This window comes from Procambarus clarkii, chromosome 42 (genome assembly GCF_040958095.1).
Source record: "Procambarus clarkii isolate CNS0578487 chromosome 42, FALCON_Pclarkii_2.0, whole genome shotgun sequence".
Lineage (NCBI taxonomy): Eukaryota > Metazoa > Arthropoda > Malacostraca > Decapoda > Cambaridae > Procambarus > Procambarus clarkii.
In genome coordinates this window covers 7,898,596-7,915,201 of record NC_091191.1, presented here as the reverse complement: position 1 = coordinate 7,915,201, position 16,606 = coordinate 7,898,596, and the positions used below count along the sequence as shown (strand labels likewise).

Below are 16,606 nucleotides of genomic sequence, written 5' to 3'. Positions count from 1 at the left end.
TTACAGTACATCTGTTCTCTAAAACATTATGAAACTCCTTATATAATTTGGTCCAATTCCTAAACTGATTGACATTTCTATACGTGTGTAATATATATATAATATATATTATATATATATATATATATATATATATATATATATTATATATATATATATATATATCACGAAAATAAACACGTGATTAAGAATGTGACAATGTCAGACCACGGAGGAAAAATGAAACAGGAATTTCCTTAAGTACTTTCGTATATTGAATACATCTTCAGAAGGTCTGAAGAAGATGACCTTCTGAAGATGTATTTAATATACGAAAGTACTTAAGGAAATTCCTGTTTCATTTTTCCTCCGTGGTCTGACATTGTCACATTCTTAATCACGTGTTTATTTTCGTGATATATATATATATATATATATATATATATATATATATATATATATATATATATATATATATATATATATATATATATATATATATATATATAGTCGTTTTTCTCAATCTCTTGTAAGAAAACTTGTGAAAAAATCTGTTATTGATGACATGGCTTGATGGTATTATGGTTGTTAATTACCTTCTGTATAGTTATGACTGCATCACACTAGGCACTAGTGTATGCACTCTCTCTCTCTCTCTCTGTCTCGTCAATGCACTTCCTCAGCCATGCACTCCGTCATCAGCGCACTCCGTCATCAGCGCACTCGCTCCGTCCAATGGTTCACCAGTCACGCTATGCAGCATCGGTGTGGTGCCACTCAGCATCAAAACCTGTACATCCCGCCCTCCCCTATCCACATGCCACCTGTGTACTCCACACTCACACACTACCCACACTCACCTTCCTCACACTGGGGCACCCAGCTTTAGCCCAGCCTCCCCCCGCCTCATGAATATGTTGCTCGGTCATACATCTCCTCAGGCGTGAAGCTTTCATCATGTTCCCCCTCTGGTATGTGGTCGTTAGTCATGTTCCCCATCATTTACATTCCACCCCCAGTCTCCCCCCCACACAACATCCCCCCCCCCCCTAGCCAGTCACCCCTCCCTACTGCCAAACACGAGACTGTATGAACGGAAAGTTGATATTTCAAGCTTAAAAACAAACGTGGTGGTGTGTAATGTACTATAGTGGTGAGTGTAACTCCTGGGTGGTTCTTCAAGCTTTGCTGATTCGTGTGTGGCTCTGGCCTTGGTGGGTGGGTATAGGTGGGTGTGTGGGTATGCTTGAGCTGCCCACTGGATGCTTGGGTATCACATCACATCCCCCTGCCGACACCCTCTCTCTCCCCCCCCCCCCTGCCAACACCCACTCCCCCCCCTCCCCCTGCCAACACCCACAGCCTCCTCCGTGTACTCCCCTTCCGCCTGGTCGGGTATTCTGACTATCTTCATTTTGGAATTTCTTTGATGTCGTGTTGGCGATCTGTGAAGAGCCACGCGTGGAGGAAGCTCCTTACCCGCGCCCTCCTGGAGCCACGGCCGCCCTCCTGGAGCCACGGCCGCCCTCCTGGAGCCACGGCCGCCCTCCTGGAGCCACGGCCGCCCTCCTGGAGCCACGGCCGCCCTCCTGGAGCCACGGCCGCCCTCCTGGAGCCACGGCCGCCCTCCTGGAGCCACGGCCGCCCTCCTGGAGCCACGGCCGCCCTCCTGGAGCCACGGCCGCCCTCCTGGAGCCACGGCCGCCCTCCTGGAGCCACGGCCGCCCTCCTGGAGCCACGGCCGCCCTCCTGGAGCCACGGCCGCCCTCCTGGAGCCACGGCCGCCCTCCTGGAGCCACGGCCGCCCTCCTGGAGCCACGGCCCCCCCTCCTGGAGCCACGGCCGCCCTCCTGGAGCCACGGCCGCCCTCCTGGAGCCACGGCCGCCCTCCTGGAGCCACGGCCGCCCTCCTGGAGCCACGGCCCCCCCTCCTGGAGCCACGGCCGCCCTCCTGGAGCCACGGCCGCCCTCCTGGAGCCACGGCTTTCATGCCCTGTCCGTCCTCTCCAGCGCTCATAACGTTACCTTAAAGTCACCTTGAGGTGTTTTCGGGGCTTAGCGTCCCCGCGGCCCGGTCGTCGACCATTCCTCCTCGTTGCTGGACTGATCAACCAGGGTGCTGGATGCGGCTGCTCGCAGCCTGACGTATGAATCACAGCCTGGTTGATCAGGTATCCTTTAAGGGTGCTTATCCAGTTCTCTCTTGAACACTGTGAGGGGTCGGCCAGTTATGTCCCTTATGTGTAGTGGAAGCCTGTTGAACAGTCTCGGGCCTCTGATGATGGTAGTTCTCTCTCAGAGTACCTGTTGCTCCTCTGCTTTTCAAAAACGTCACTAAACTGATGTACTAACCTAACCTAACCTTCGTGCTCTTCTTTATTCCCTTGTTCTAATTCCTTCCCTCGCCCCCCCCCCCTTCTCTGCTTCAATTCGTTCATTTTCTCTCCTTCCTATCTTCTTTATCCACCTCATTCCATTCTCCCCTTCCTTGCCAACCTCTTTCCCTTTCTCCAACTCTTTCGTACCTATCTCTCTCCCCTTCCCTTCTCTTCCTTCTTCTCCGTCGCCTTCCACACAAACTTTCCACCTTCTCTCCCTATGTCTATATTTCCCACACATCACTACCTACCTCTCTTCCTTCTTCCGAACAACGAGAACTATTTAGGCGTTCAATAAATGACCTCCAAACCCTGAAATGCAACAGTCTGAGAATTCACAGATTCTCACATTAGAGATTACATGGCCGGTAAGTTTGTGCAGCAGAATATGATGTATACATATGCAAATGCTAATGTAGGTCGCATATTAACGACGAGGTTGCATGCATGTAATTGCTAAATTGCACGTACGAATGTAGTGGTCGATGTTTAGGGAATAGAGAGTAAGATCTCTGTAATTATTCTAATATACCTAACTTTCAGGTGTAGCGTCTGGGGAAGACAGATGGTTATGATAAGAAACTGGGCAGAAAAACTCGTGCGATATATTATATTCCCGTTAGACTTCATTCTACCCGGGTTTAAGACGGAGGTTATCTTGAGGTTATTTTGAGATGATTTCGGGGCTTTAGTGTCCCCGCGGCCCGGTCCTAGACCAGGCCTCCACCCCCAGGAAGCAGCCCGTGACAGCTGACTTAACTCCCAGGTACCTATTTACTGCTAGGTAACAGGGGCATTCAGGGTGAAAGAAACTTTGCCCATTTGTTTCTGCCTCGTGCGGGAATCGAACCCGCGCCACAGAATTACGAGTCCTGCGCGCTATCCACCAGGCTACCAGGCCCCCCGGAGGGTGAAGGTGGTGAGGGTGACGGAGGGTCAAAGGCAGTAATTCTGTCTCAAGTAACCAACCTGGAAATATAACCAGAACACAGGACGGTCAGAGAGGACCTTAGATAGTCTAAAAGAATCAACTAGGATTAAAAATACTCTCGATTTGATCTTTTTTTTTTATATAAAGACTCGGGCACAATCAATAACACATAATCTACTCGGATCGCAATATCCGAAGTAGATTATGTAGATCCGAAGTAGATTTGAAGTCCGAACAAATGTTATGGGTTCATTACACTGAATTTTCACAGTAAAGGTTTGAACTGCGTAAAAATGCTGAGAGAACTATCAAACATCCAGTAGGGGGGGGGGGGGTCTATCCTGAGTGCCATACCTTCCACACCTGGCAGTGGGGGCCCATCCTGAGTACCACATCTTCCACACCTGGCAGTGGGGGGCCATCCTGAGTACCACATCTTCCACACCTGGCAGTGGGGGGCCATCCTGAGTACCACATCTTCCACACCTGGCAGTGGGGGGGCTATCCTGAGTACCACACCTGGCAGTGGGGGCTATCCTGAGTACCACATCTTCCACACCTGGCAGTGGGGGGGCTATCCTGAGTACCACACCTGGCAGTGGGGGCTATCCTGAGTACCACACCTTCCACACTTGGCAGTGGGGGGGGCCATCTTAAGTACCACACCTGGCAGTGGGGGGGGCCATCTTAAGTACCACACCTTGCAGTGGGGGGGCCATCTTAAGTACCACACCTGGCAGTGGGGGGGGGGGGGCATCTTAAGTACCACACCTGGCAGTGGGGGGGCCATCCTGAGTACCACACCTGGCAGTGGGGGCTATCCTGAGTACCACACCTTCCACACCTGGCAGTGGGAAGCTATCCTGAATACCACACCTGGCAGTGGGGAGCTATCCTGAGTACCACACCTTCCACATCTGGCAGTGGGAAGCTATCCTGAATACCACACCTGGCAGTGGGGAGCTATCCTGAGTACCACACCTTCCACACCTGGCAGTGGGGGGCTATCCTGAATACGACACCTGACAGTGGGGAGCTATCCTGAGTACCACACCTTCTACACCTGGCAGTGGGAAGCTATCCTGAATACCACACCTGGCAGTGGGGAGCTATCCTGAGTACCACACCTTCCACACCTGGCAGTGGGAAGCTATCCTGAATACGACACCTGACAGTGGGGAGCTATCCTGAGTACCACACCTTTTACACCTGGCAGTGGGGGGCTATCCTGAATACGACACCTGACAGTGGGGAGCTATCCTGAGTACCACACCTTTTACACCTGACAGTGGGCGGCTATCCTGAGTACCACACCTGGCAGTGGGGAGCTATCCTGAGTACCACACCTTTTACACCTGGCAGTGGGGGGCTATCCTGAGTACCACACCTTTTACACCTGGCAGGGGGGGGCTATCCTGAGCACAAATTGCCACATCTGACGCAGAACAATGAACCAGCGGAATGGAACAAATCTGATGGCAACATCTCCCCTTGCGAGGGATAAAAATAACTTCCACCTCAGAAACAAGACAGTCAAGATTCCACATAAAAGAGAAATGGATAATTGATAAGCTCAAGCAAGCTTATCAATTACGACAAATTCATTTACAGAGATTACAGAAATAGAACGGGAGACGGAAGCTTACACGCTAAGCTGCAGAAGCATGAAAAGATTAAAAGGCAAAATAGATAGGGAAGAGATTCCATATATCATTTTACACACGCACAGATTAAAATCAAATTAAAATCATAACTACCCCAATGATACCGGGATTGTACTCGTCACTGGAGCACTTATACATAGGCGAATACAAGGAATATACAAGGAATACAAGGAAATGAGTGTTAACTAGGAAGAATACAATGCTCTTTACACACAGAAATCACACTAACGTGATACATCCTTTGAACAAATCCACAAGGTTCAGTAGAACTTCGGTTTCAATTCTTTTACTCTGTCGTAGCTCAGTCGGTTAAGGCAGCGTCTGGGATGCTCCCGGACGCAGGTTCGAATCCTCGTCACAGCCCTTGTGGATTTGTTCATACAATGCTCTATTTCGCAGCTTGATAGATAACATACAAGACGAAGATCCTTGCAGCTTCTTCATGCACGATAGCAAGATATCGTCACAATGGCGACCTTTTGGAAATCTTGATCCGTGATCAGCGGATAAAGTTTTCACAATATGGCAAAAAAGATAATTCAAAGCAAGATTTCTCGTGGATCTAAGTTAGTAGTGTTACATGGTACTTTTTTGTTTTTAAATGTCAAGCCCGACCCGACTATGTTGTGCGCGTACCCAACAGCAATTACTGGGAAAATTAGGTGAAACTAGCCCTAAGCGTTTGTTCAACTTCGGACAGACATTTTCATTTATAGATATAGGTAAGGAAATATGTCTGGAATCAGTATATTAGACAACCGACAGTTAGAATGGCGGGGTCCAAGAGCTAGCTCATTCACCTTGATGCCCCTGTTATCTAGCAGTAAATAGGTACCTTGGAGTTAGTCAGCTGTTACGGGCTGCTTACTGGTGTACTCACCTAGTTGTGTTTGCGGGGGTTGAGCTCTGGCTCTTTGATCCCGCCTCTCAACCGTCAATCAACAGGTGTACAGATTCCTGAGCCTATTGGGCTCTATCATATCTACACTTGAAACTGTGTATGGAGTCAGCCTCCACCACATCACTTCCTAATGCATTCCATTTGTCAACCACTCTGACACTAAAGTGTGTGTGTGTGTGTGGTGTGGAGAAAAAAAAAGTATGCAGGTGATGAGTCACAATAACGTGGCTGAAGTATGTTGACCAGACCACACACTAGAAATTGAAGGGACGACGACGTTTCGGTCCGTCCTGGACCATTCTCAAGTAAAAAAAACAAGTAGTTAGTAAACAATTAATTGACAGTTGAGAGGCGGGCCGAAAGAGCAAAGCTCAACCCCCGCAAACTCAACTAGGTGAATACACACACACACACACACACACACACACACACAAATTAATTCATTCAGTATTAAAAAAAAACATGAAAATGTATCCTTCAGGTATAAAAGTGTACCACAGTAAAACACTCGAATAAATATATCATATGATTTCTGTATATCGTAAATTCAACATTATCAGGTTTTCTGTACAAAAAGTCCCTTTACAAAAACCATAATTCCAACAATATATTAATCAGGGGGCTTTTAAATGCAAAAAAAAATAAATATATATACATATGTTTGAAAAACGACATTTTACGAATCATTTTTCAAGGCATTGTTGATATATTTATAATATATGATAGTGTGGATTGCTAAATATAACATCAGTAATAATGAATATTGAACTGGAAGTAAAAAAAACGAATAATGAGCATATTTTTTATATCTATAGAAGGGAGGAGATGGCAGTCGCAAGGATATCCCGTTGACATGGTTTCTGACCATTCTAGGCACAGAGATCACGGTAGTGTGCTGATGTTCGCTTCGTGATTGGTTGTAGGACAAAAGGCGGTGCCGAGAGAACACCAGGGTCCAGGGTAGAAGACCAGGGTCCAGGGTAGTTTCTGACCATTTCCTGATAGTTCGGGAAAAGTACCATGTAGACCCCTGAAGAAGTCCAGGATAGACCCCTAAAGGAGGTCCAGGGTAGACCTCGGGTGCGGGTGCCAGCGCCAAGGAAGTTACCCCCCCCCCCCCGGGGGCAGATTTTAATATCTGCCAAGATTTTAGCATTGGTGTAGATATCTCAAAAGTTATTGAGGATGAATGTCTTCCTGATAGATTTCAAATTGGACCACACAAGCACAGCTCATCTACCAGTGTGGACCTCACAAACACAGCTCATCTACCAGTGTGGACCTCACAAACACAGCTCATCTACCAGTGTGAACCTCACAAGCACAGCTCATCTACCAGTGTGGACCTCACAAAACACAGCTCATCTACCAGTGTGGACCTCACAAACACAGCTCATCTACCAGTGTGGACCACACAAAACACAGCTCATCTACCAGTGTGGACCACACAAAACACAGCTCATCTACCAGTGTGGACCTCACAAAACACAGCTCATCTACCAGTGTGGACCTCACAAACACAGCTCATCTACCAGTGTGGACCACACAAAACACAGCTCATCTACCAGTGTGGACCTCACAAAACACAGCTCATCTACCAGTGTGGACCTCACAAACACAGCTCATCTACCAGTGTGGACCACACAAAACACAGCTCATCTACCAGTGTGGACCTCACAAAGCACAGCTCATCTACCAGTGTGGACCACACAAAACACAGCTCATCTACCACTGTGGACCACACAAGCACACCTCATCTACCAGTGTGGACCTCACAAAGCACAGCTCATCTACCAGTATGGACCACACAAACACAGCTCATCTACCAGTGTGGACCACACAAACACAGCTCATCTACCAGTGTGGACCACACAAAAATCCGGTCGACGGAAGCGGGAGAGAACACTAACCCTCGATACCAACAGCCTTCAGGCAACAAGGAATACCACAACACCGAAGTCGCCCCACCACCACCACACAGGAGTCTGACCTCAGCGGCAACCAGCCACACAAGTGGGGTCGATAAACCTTATGGACCATTGAGAATGAGGGAGTGTTGCCAGGGCGGAAGCCCACTTATAAAGATAGATAACTCCCAACCTAGGTCAGAGCTGGTGTTTTCACTCCGTTAAACACAACATTACTTTCTCGTCCCCCCAAAGAGTTATTAATCCGGAAGAGGGAAATGAGTGTCTTTAGGGGCGTCGCCTTAGGGATGGAAGACGTTTAAGGAGTCATTCTCTTCTAATGTTCTCTCGGGACGGCGGGGAATTTTGCTTTTGTCTTAGAAAAGGTTGTTGGACGGTATGGGGTTTAGGTGTTTAGAATGCAAGAAAGCTATGTATCGTAGAGGTTATATATGGAGGGAGGAGGAGGGGGGGAGGGACAGTCATGGGTATTGTGATGCTATTGTTTTCACCTATTTTTGCCTGTTGAATCGAGCTTCAGCTCTTGGACCCCGTATTTCCTGCCTCCAGTTGTTAAGTGAAACGATTTTCGACCTAACTTTCCATCATATCACCTTTTGAGATTATAAATTAAATTGGCTTCTACAACCTGCTCGTTTAGTTAATTTAAGTCTCCACATGATCACCTTAACTTACAGGAGGTGCCATAAAAAGACCACCTTAGACTTGCCTTAAAACTTAAGGCAAGTTAAGACCACTTTCACTTCAAAGTGGTTCCATACGACTTTCATCAAGAGTTGTGTTGTCACTACACATCCAGATGTCGTACCAACACTGTGGGTTATCTTGAGGTTATCTTGAGATGATTTCGGGGCTTTTTAGTGTCCCCGCGGCCCGGTCCTCGACCAGGCCTCCACCCCTAGGAAGCAGCCCGTGACAGCTGACCAACACCCAGGTACCTATTTTACTGCTAGGTAACAGGGCCATAGGGTGAAAGAAACTCTGCTCATTGTTTCTCGCCGGCGCCTCGGATCGAACCCAGGACCACAGGATCACAAGTCCAGCGTGCTGTCCGCTCGGCCGACCGGCTCCCCAGTCGTGTACGCAGACCGGCTGGGTAGTCGTGATACGAAAAAACGAACGTTATAAAAATTTACCACAAAACTGTAATGAAGACCCCAGAGAGCCGGTCGGCCGAGCGGACAGCACATTGGACTTGTGATCCTGTGGTCCCGGGTTCGATCCGGGCGCCGGCGAGAAACATTGGGCAGAGTTTCTTTCACCCTATGCCCCTGTTACCTGGCAGTAAAATAGGTACCTTGGTGTTAGTCAGCTGTCACAGGCTGCTTCCTGGGGGTGGAGGCCTGGTCGAGGACCGGGCCGCGGGGACACTAAAGCCCCGAAATCATCTCAAGATCTCAAGAAGAAGATAAGAGCGTCTTGCCCGACAAGCGAACAGTTACCAGCGAACAATGAATGCAGGAGAGTCCGTTCCTGGGTCTCCTTTGGTCTCCGCCTTTGATCTAATTTCTTAAAATTGCTTTCAGCCACTCCTTTTATGACCTCTTAACTCCTCCATAATCAAGCTATGAGCCTGACTGGGCCGAGAAGACACGCACACAGCCAAGGAGTAGTGAGAACTGCCACTGAACTAAAAGAGCAGGTTGGAGAAGCCAACTCTATCAATTTAAAAAGTGGATATGATAGGGATATCGTTCAGGATTCGTTGTAGTAAACTAGTCGGTGGATGGAAAAATGGGGTCCAAGAGCTGGCGCTCGATTTTTCAGGCACAATTATTGGAGTAAAAATAGGAGATCACACACACACACACACACACACACACACACACACACACACCAGTACACCAGTTAATTGACAGTTGAGAGGCGGGACCAAAGAGCCAAAGCTCAACCCCCGGAAGCACAATTAGGTGAATTAGGTGAGTACACACACACGCGCACACACACTCATGGAATGCATTAGGCAGTGATGTGGTGGAGGCTGACTCCATACACAGTTTCAAATGTAGATATGATAGAGCCCAGTAGGCTCAGGAACCTGTACTACAGTTGATTGACAGTTGAGAGGCGGGACCAAAGAGCCAGAGCTCAACCTCCACCCCCCGCAAGCTCAACTAGGTGAGTACACTCTGTACTGGATTATTGCTTAATACATGGTCCTTACTCACCATATACGAGATATATGTGAGTAATTGGACCATATACATGGTCCAATTACTCACCTTGCACCAGTCCCTCTCTCGGACCATTCATAAAGCAGATAAGCAAAACCGGTTAGGACATTTATTTGTTTTTTTTTTGTCCTCTCATAATCACCTTTTTGTTGTTTTTGCTTCACAAAATCTTTCCTGTTATAAGGATGAATTTATCATTAAAAAAAAAACCAAACTTATCGTTTCAATTTCATTCTTCTGGGATTTCTTTCTTGTTATTAAGTTTTCATCAGTTTGTTCATCCATTCTTAAGTTATAGTTCAAGTTTAGTGATTTGTGTTGGCCAAGAGGGGGTTGGGGGGTTAGGTGGGGGTTGGGAGGATGAAAGAGAAGTGAGAGAAAAGGGTTGGAAGCTATTCCATCCATCCCCTCTCCCCCTCTCAACCTCTCCCCCTTTCTGATCGATTTTCTGCCCCCACCCCCCCATTTTCATGCCCAGCTCCTGGCCCCCACCTCCCCACCCTCATGCTTACACTCATGTCAATCATCTCACTTTTGAAAACCATTATATTTCCTCAAGATTGAAGTAACTCATTGATGCTTTCATTCAAAATTTTCATTTTCAAATTTTTATGAATATTTTCGCCTTACTTTTACCGCTACTTCACGTCGGAGCGTTGACATGGGGGCAGGGGGCGGAGGACTCCTTGAAGAGGGTAAAGAACCCCTTGAAGGGAGCAGAGGACTCCTCGAAGGTGGCGGAGGACTCCTTGAAGAGGATAAAGAACGCCTTGAAGGGGCCAGAGAACCCCTTGAAGGGGCCAGAGGACTTCTCGAAGGTGGCGGAGGACTCCTTGAAGAGGGTAAAGAACCCTTTGAAGGGGGCAGAGGACCCCTCGAAGAGAGCAGAGGACCCCTCGAAGAGAGCAGAGGACCCCTCGAAGAGAGCAGAGGACCCCTCGAAGAGAGCAGAGGACCCCTCGAAGAGAGCAAAGGACCTCTCGAAGAGGGCGGAGGACTCCTTAAAAAGGCCAGCGGACTCCTTGAAGGGGGCGGAGGATACAATGGAAAACCACGTGGAGATCATAGGTCTGAGAGGATCCCTAGAGAACCACCGGGTATCTCTGGGGTTCGTGATGGCCAAGTATGGCAAGTATGGCAGCGAGGGGGTAGGCGGGGGAGAGCTGCCGGTACTCATACCCAGCTGCTCCGTGAAAGGCAACTGGACGCACCCGGACGGCAGCAACCACCTGCAGGTCACCCCAGTTCCCGCCATAAACACAGCTGTCAAAACGGCTTTCCACGTGAAGCAGTTCCGAAACGGCTTGTACCGCAAGGGACGGGGGAAGACCTGGGACCCCAGGACGCTGACGGTGGTGATGCGAGGGTGGAAGACCCCAGAAGCGTCCCATCAGACCCCAGAAGCGTCCCATCAGACCCCAGAAGCATCCCATCAGACCCCAGAAGCGTCCCATCAGACCCCACGACGTGCCAGAGGGGCCAACACGCCCCACGGTGAGACCCCAGGACCCGCCCGATTGACCCCAAAATGCCACAACTGCTCCCGCCTGCTGATGGCCTGCTACAGCGGTCACCTCTGGGTCATAGACACCCCCATGAACCCGGCTGACACCAGCCCCCCTTCAGGTCAACTGTACTACCGGGCTGTTGTGTCTGACAAGAACCACACCGCCTCTGGCCATGGCACTCCACTAACGACCCGTCAACAGCCAACTGCAGGCCAGAGAAGGACAGTGCCAATGGGCCTGAGAGGAACGACAGTGCCAATGGGCCAGAGAGGAACGACAGTGCCAACGGGCCAGAGAGGAACGACAGTGCCAACGGACCAGAGAGGAACGACAGTGCCAACGGACCAGAGAGGAACGACAGTGCCAACGGACCAGAGAGGAACGACAGTGCCAACGGACCAGAGAGGAACGACAGTGCCAACGGACCAGAGAGGAACGACAGTGCCAACGGACCAGAGAGGAACGACAGTGCCAACGGACCAGAGAGGAACGACAGTGCCAACGGACCAGAGAGGAACGACAGTGCCAACGGACCAGAGAGGAACGACAGTGCCAACGGACCAGAGAGGAACGACAGTGCCAACGGACCAGAGAGGAACGACAGTGCCAACGGACCAGAGAGGAACGACAACGGACCAGAGAGGAACGACAGTGCCAACGGACCAGAGAGGAACGACAGTGCCAACGGACCAGAGAGGAACGACAACGGACCAGAGAGGAACGACAGTGCCAACGGACCAGAGAGGAACGACAACGGACCAGAGAGGAACGACAGTGCCAACGGACCAGAGAGGAACGACAGTGCCAACGGACCAGAGAGGAACGACAACGGACCAGAGAGGAACGACAGTGCCAACGGACCAGAGAGGAACGACAGTGCCAACGGACCAGAGAGGAATGACAGTGCCAACGGACCAGAGAGGAACGGCAGAGCCAACGGACCAGAGAGGAACGACAACGGACCAGAGAGGAACGACAGAGCCAACGGACCAGAGAGGAACGACAGTGCCAACGGACCAGAGAGGAACGACAACGGACCAGAGAGGAACGACAACGGACCAGAGAGGAACGACAACGGACCAGAGAGGAACGACAGAGCCAACGGACCAGAGAGGAACGACAACGGACCAGAGAGGAACGACAGAGCCAACGGACCAGAGAGGAACGACAGAGCCAACGGACCAGAGAGGAACGACAACGGACCAGAGAGGAACGACAACGGACCAGAGAGGAACGACAACGGACCAGAGAGGAACGACAACGGACCAGAGAGGAACGACAGAGCCAACGGGCCAGAGAGGAACGACAGTGCCAACGGGAAAGAGAGGAACGACAGAGCCAACGGACCAGAGAGGAACGACAGTGCCAACGGACCAGAGAGGAACGACATTGCCAACGGACCAGAGAGGAACGACAGAGCCAACGGACCAGAGAGGAACGACAGAGCCAACGGACCAGAGAGGAACGACAGTGCCAACGGACCAGAGAGGAACGACAGTGCCAACGGACCAGAGAGGAACGACAGAGCCAACGGACCAGAGAGGAACGACAGTGCCAACGGACCAGAGAGGAACGACAACGGACCAGAGAGGAACGACAGTGCCAACGGACCAGAGAGGAACGACAGAGCCAACGGACCAGAGAGGAACGACAGTGCCAACGGACCAGAGAGGAACGACAGTGACAACGGACCAGAGAGGAACGACAACGGACCAGAGAGGAACGACAGTGCCAACGGGCCAGAGAGGAACGACAACGGACCAGAGAGGAACGACAGTGCCAACGGGCCAGAGAGGAACGACAACGGACCAGAGAGGAACGACAGAGCCAACGGACCAGAGAGGAACGACAGTGCCAACGGACCAGAGAGGAACGACAGTGCCAACGGACCAGAGAGGAACGACAGTGCCAACGGACCAGAGAGGAACGACAGAGCCAACGGACCAGAGAGGAACGACAGTGCCAACGGACCAGAGAGGAACGACAGTGACAACGGACCAGAGAGGAACGACAGAGCCAACGGACCAGAGAGGAACGACAGTGCCAACGGACCAGAGAGGAACGACAGAGCCAACGGACCAGAGAGGAACGACAGTGCCAACGGACCAGAGAGGAACGACAGTGCCAACGGACCAGAGAAGGACAGTGCCAACGGGCCAGAGAGGAACGACAGTGCCAACGGACCAGAGAAGGACAGTGCCAACGGGCCAGAGAAGGACAGTGCCAACGGGCCAGAGAAGAACGGCAGTGCCAACGGGCCAGAGAAGGACAGTGCCAATGGGCCAGAGAAGAACGGCAGTGTCAACGGGTCAGAGAAGAACGGCAGTGCCAATGGTCCAGAGAAGGACAGTGCCAACGGGTCAGAGAAGAACGGCAGTGCCAATGGTCCAGAGAAGGACAGTGCCAACGGTTCAGAGAAGAACGGCAGTGCCAACGGGCCAGAGAGGAACGACAGTGCCAACGGACCAGTCCGGAGCGACAGTGCCAACGGACCAATCCGGAGCGACAGTACCAATAGTCCAGTGCGGAGCAACTATGCCAACATCCCTGACCGGAACGTCATCGGACCAATTTGGGACGTCAGTAAAAATGGCCGAGGCCGGAGCGTCAGTGCCCACGGACCAGTTTGGAGTGCCAGTGCCAATGGCCCAGGCCAGAGCGACAGCGCCAAGGGGCGAGTTGGAAGTGACAGTGACAGCTGGCCAATTCCGAACGTCAGTGCCACCGGCCCAGGCCGGAGCGCCAGTGCCACCGACCCAGGCCGGAGCGCCAGTGCCACCGACCCAGGCCGGAGCGCCAGTGCCACCGACCCAGGCCGGAGCGCCAGTGCCACCGACCCAGGCCGGAGCGCCACTGCCACCGGCCGAGGCCGGAGCGCCAGTGCCACCGGCCGAGGCCGGAGCGCCAGTGCCACCGGCCGAGGCCGGACCGTCAGTGCCAACGGCCGACGCCACAGTTTCGGAGGATCAAATCGGAGGACAGAAAGAGACCACGGCCCAGCCCGGAGCGAAAGTCGAGACCTCGGAGGACGTCGATAAGGTCACTGTTAACATTCACCTCACTTGAGGAAGACTGAACTTTCTCTACTTTTTTTCCTTCCCTGAAAGCCAACATCCGGCGGAACACGGAGCGCACGCGTTGTGGTGCTTCAGCTTCCCCTTAAATTGTCTCTAGCTTGAAGAATAAGTGTCAGAATAAGGCGGCACTCTATTCGAGATTGCACCAAGTGTTTTTAATTATAGATTTAAAGTTTGCTAAAGATTCTCTTCCATGTTTCCTGTCCTTTCACCTCTACCTTTCCTGTCCTTGTCACCTTTCCCATCTCCCCTTCCCCGACCACACTACCACCCCCCTCTCCCTTCCCCATCTCCTGCCGACCCCCCATTAATAAGTGCGCGGTGGAAGCCAACTTATCGCCAAGTGCTGATCTTGGAAACGATGCAACTTATCCCACAGTTGAGTCTTCCCTTGGGAGAATTACAAGCACTTTAATCCTCTATCATCGAGCCAACTTTGACCAGACTTAACCAGCACACAAGCCAGGGGTTATGGGTCCCCGGCGGTGGTTGTAATTATTACCTAATTATACTCCCAGCTTGAAAGTTCAATGGTGGTTCACAGTCTTCATAAATCAGAATTATGCTTTCGCTGCATTATTTTTTTTTGTACTCGAAATTGGTTGTATTTTCTCCGTAATAGGTCACGGTAGTTAGAGGTGGAACTATTACTTGCAATTAGGCAAGGCTATCTAGGCTATCTATTAGGCTATCTCGTGGAACGTTTATATTGAGTATAGTTTGTTCCAAGTTCATTGCTGTATTTTCCCCTTTTCCGTTGCTTTGGCACTATTTAATTCATATTTCAGTTATTCTACGGGTGGTTACAAAGTGTAGTTAGAGATCAGCGCTTCCATCATGGATGTCGTGAACAGTTCTCTTACAACTAATGTAAGATTCAGTGCAGTGCTAAAATTGTCTAGAGCAGCTTAGGGTTCTCTTACTATGCCTTCGACGTGGTGCACTGGCGAGAGAGAGAGAGAGAGAGAGAATGAGAATTAAGAAGACAGGTTATGGGTGTGAAATAATTTTTTCCATTTCAGTATTTTCAGACAATTTATCAGTTGTGATTTGTCCTTTGTGTAGGTGTGTACACCAAGTGTGTAGGTGTGTACACCAAGTGTGTAGGTGTGTACACCAAGTGTGTAGGTGTGTACATCAAGTATGTAGGTGTATATACGATATAAGTAATATAAATATGTGAGTACTCAGAGTATGTGGGTGAATTCAAGAAGGACTTTTCAACAGCAGATCTATGATAGTGTTTAAAAACTGCACTGGAGCTAATACGACAGCAGATCCCCGCGCACACAAACGGAGGTCTTGCCTCCCTTCGTGCACGTCAGCGTTCAATCCCCGACCGTCTAAAGTGGTTGGGCACCATTCCTTCCCCTCCCCCGTCCCATCCAAAATCCTTATCCTGATCCCTTCCAGGTGATATATAGTCGTAATGGCTTGGCCCTTTACCAGGATAATTCCTTCCCTTTCTGTACCTCCTCCCAGCTCCAAAAAAACAACAGTATTTTTTAGCACATATCTGCACAAAACTGTGCCTAGGTTTGCTTAATTAGGCCTTAGACTCATTAGATTAAGTTTCGTTACCATAATCCAAGAGGTACCACTTGGATTAATACAGTTGGATAAAACAATTTTTGGGTGTCCTATCAATCCGTTTTTGACAAAATTGTTGCTATAAGTACTGTCATTTATGGAGAATTGGTTTTCAGGAAATACACAGCATGGCCGATCTCTTCTAATTTGCAAACACAAACAACATAGTTTACCGAAAGACTATTCAAACAGCCCGGTTGACGACCAGGCTTAAGTGGAAAGGACAAAACCCTCTTTGTATAAATCACATGTAATTGTCATACAAATATAAATATCTGAAATGTGCAATTGAAAACAATTTTATTTGCAAGTGAAACCCGGGTTTATATTACCGTAGAGTTTTTGGTTTTGATCACAATTCCTCTCGTTAAAAATAAGCAATACATCACTTGCAGGATTATAATTGTTTATTTGTCTCTGCTGTTTGATCAAATAATATTCACATACACGCCACGCGTATTATTTTGATATTTAGA

At 49.8% G+C, this 16,606-nt stretch overlaps 2 protein-coding genes across 2 annotated transcripts; both read left to right on the top strand.

The window, feature by feature from the left end:
* Window positions 1-1,408: 1,408 nt before the first annotated feature.
* On the top strand, window positions 1,409-2,020 carry LOC138373360 (uncharacterized). Its single transcript, XM_069339558.1, has one exon. It carries the CDS (start codon window positions 1,409-1,411, stop codon window positions 2,018-2,020), a length of 612 nt encoding a protein of 203 aa, XP_069195659.1.
* Window positions 2,021-11,070: 9,050 nt separating this feature from the next.
* On the top strand, window positions 11,071-14,501 carry LOC123770388 (uncharacterized). The gene is made up of 2 exons (XM_045762229.1): window positions 11,071-11,449; window positions 11,617-14,501. The coding sequence occupies exons 1-2, from the start codon at window positions 11,071-11,073 to the stop codon at window positions 14,499-14,501; spliced, it is 3,264 nt and encodes a 1,087-aa protein (XP_045618185.1).
* Window positions 14,502-16,606: the final 2,105 nt, after the last annotated feature.

What these genes read in the sequence shown, in the direction of transcription:
- LOC138373360 (XM_069339558.1), top strand. Translation starts at nt 1,409, where the DNA reads ATGTCGTGTTGGCGATCTGTGAAGAGCCACGCGTGGAGGAAGCTCCTT.
- LOC123770388 (XM_045762229.1), top strand. Translation starts at nt 11,071, where the DNA reads ATGGCCAAGTATGGCAAGTATGGCAGCGAGGGGGTAGGCGGGGGAGAG. An exon ending in AGGGGCCAACACGCCCCACG is followed by an intron (nt 11,450 to 11,616) that starts GTGAGACCCCAG and finishes GTGTCTGACAAG; the next exon opens with AACCACACCGCCTCTGGCCA.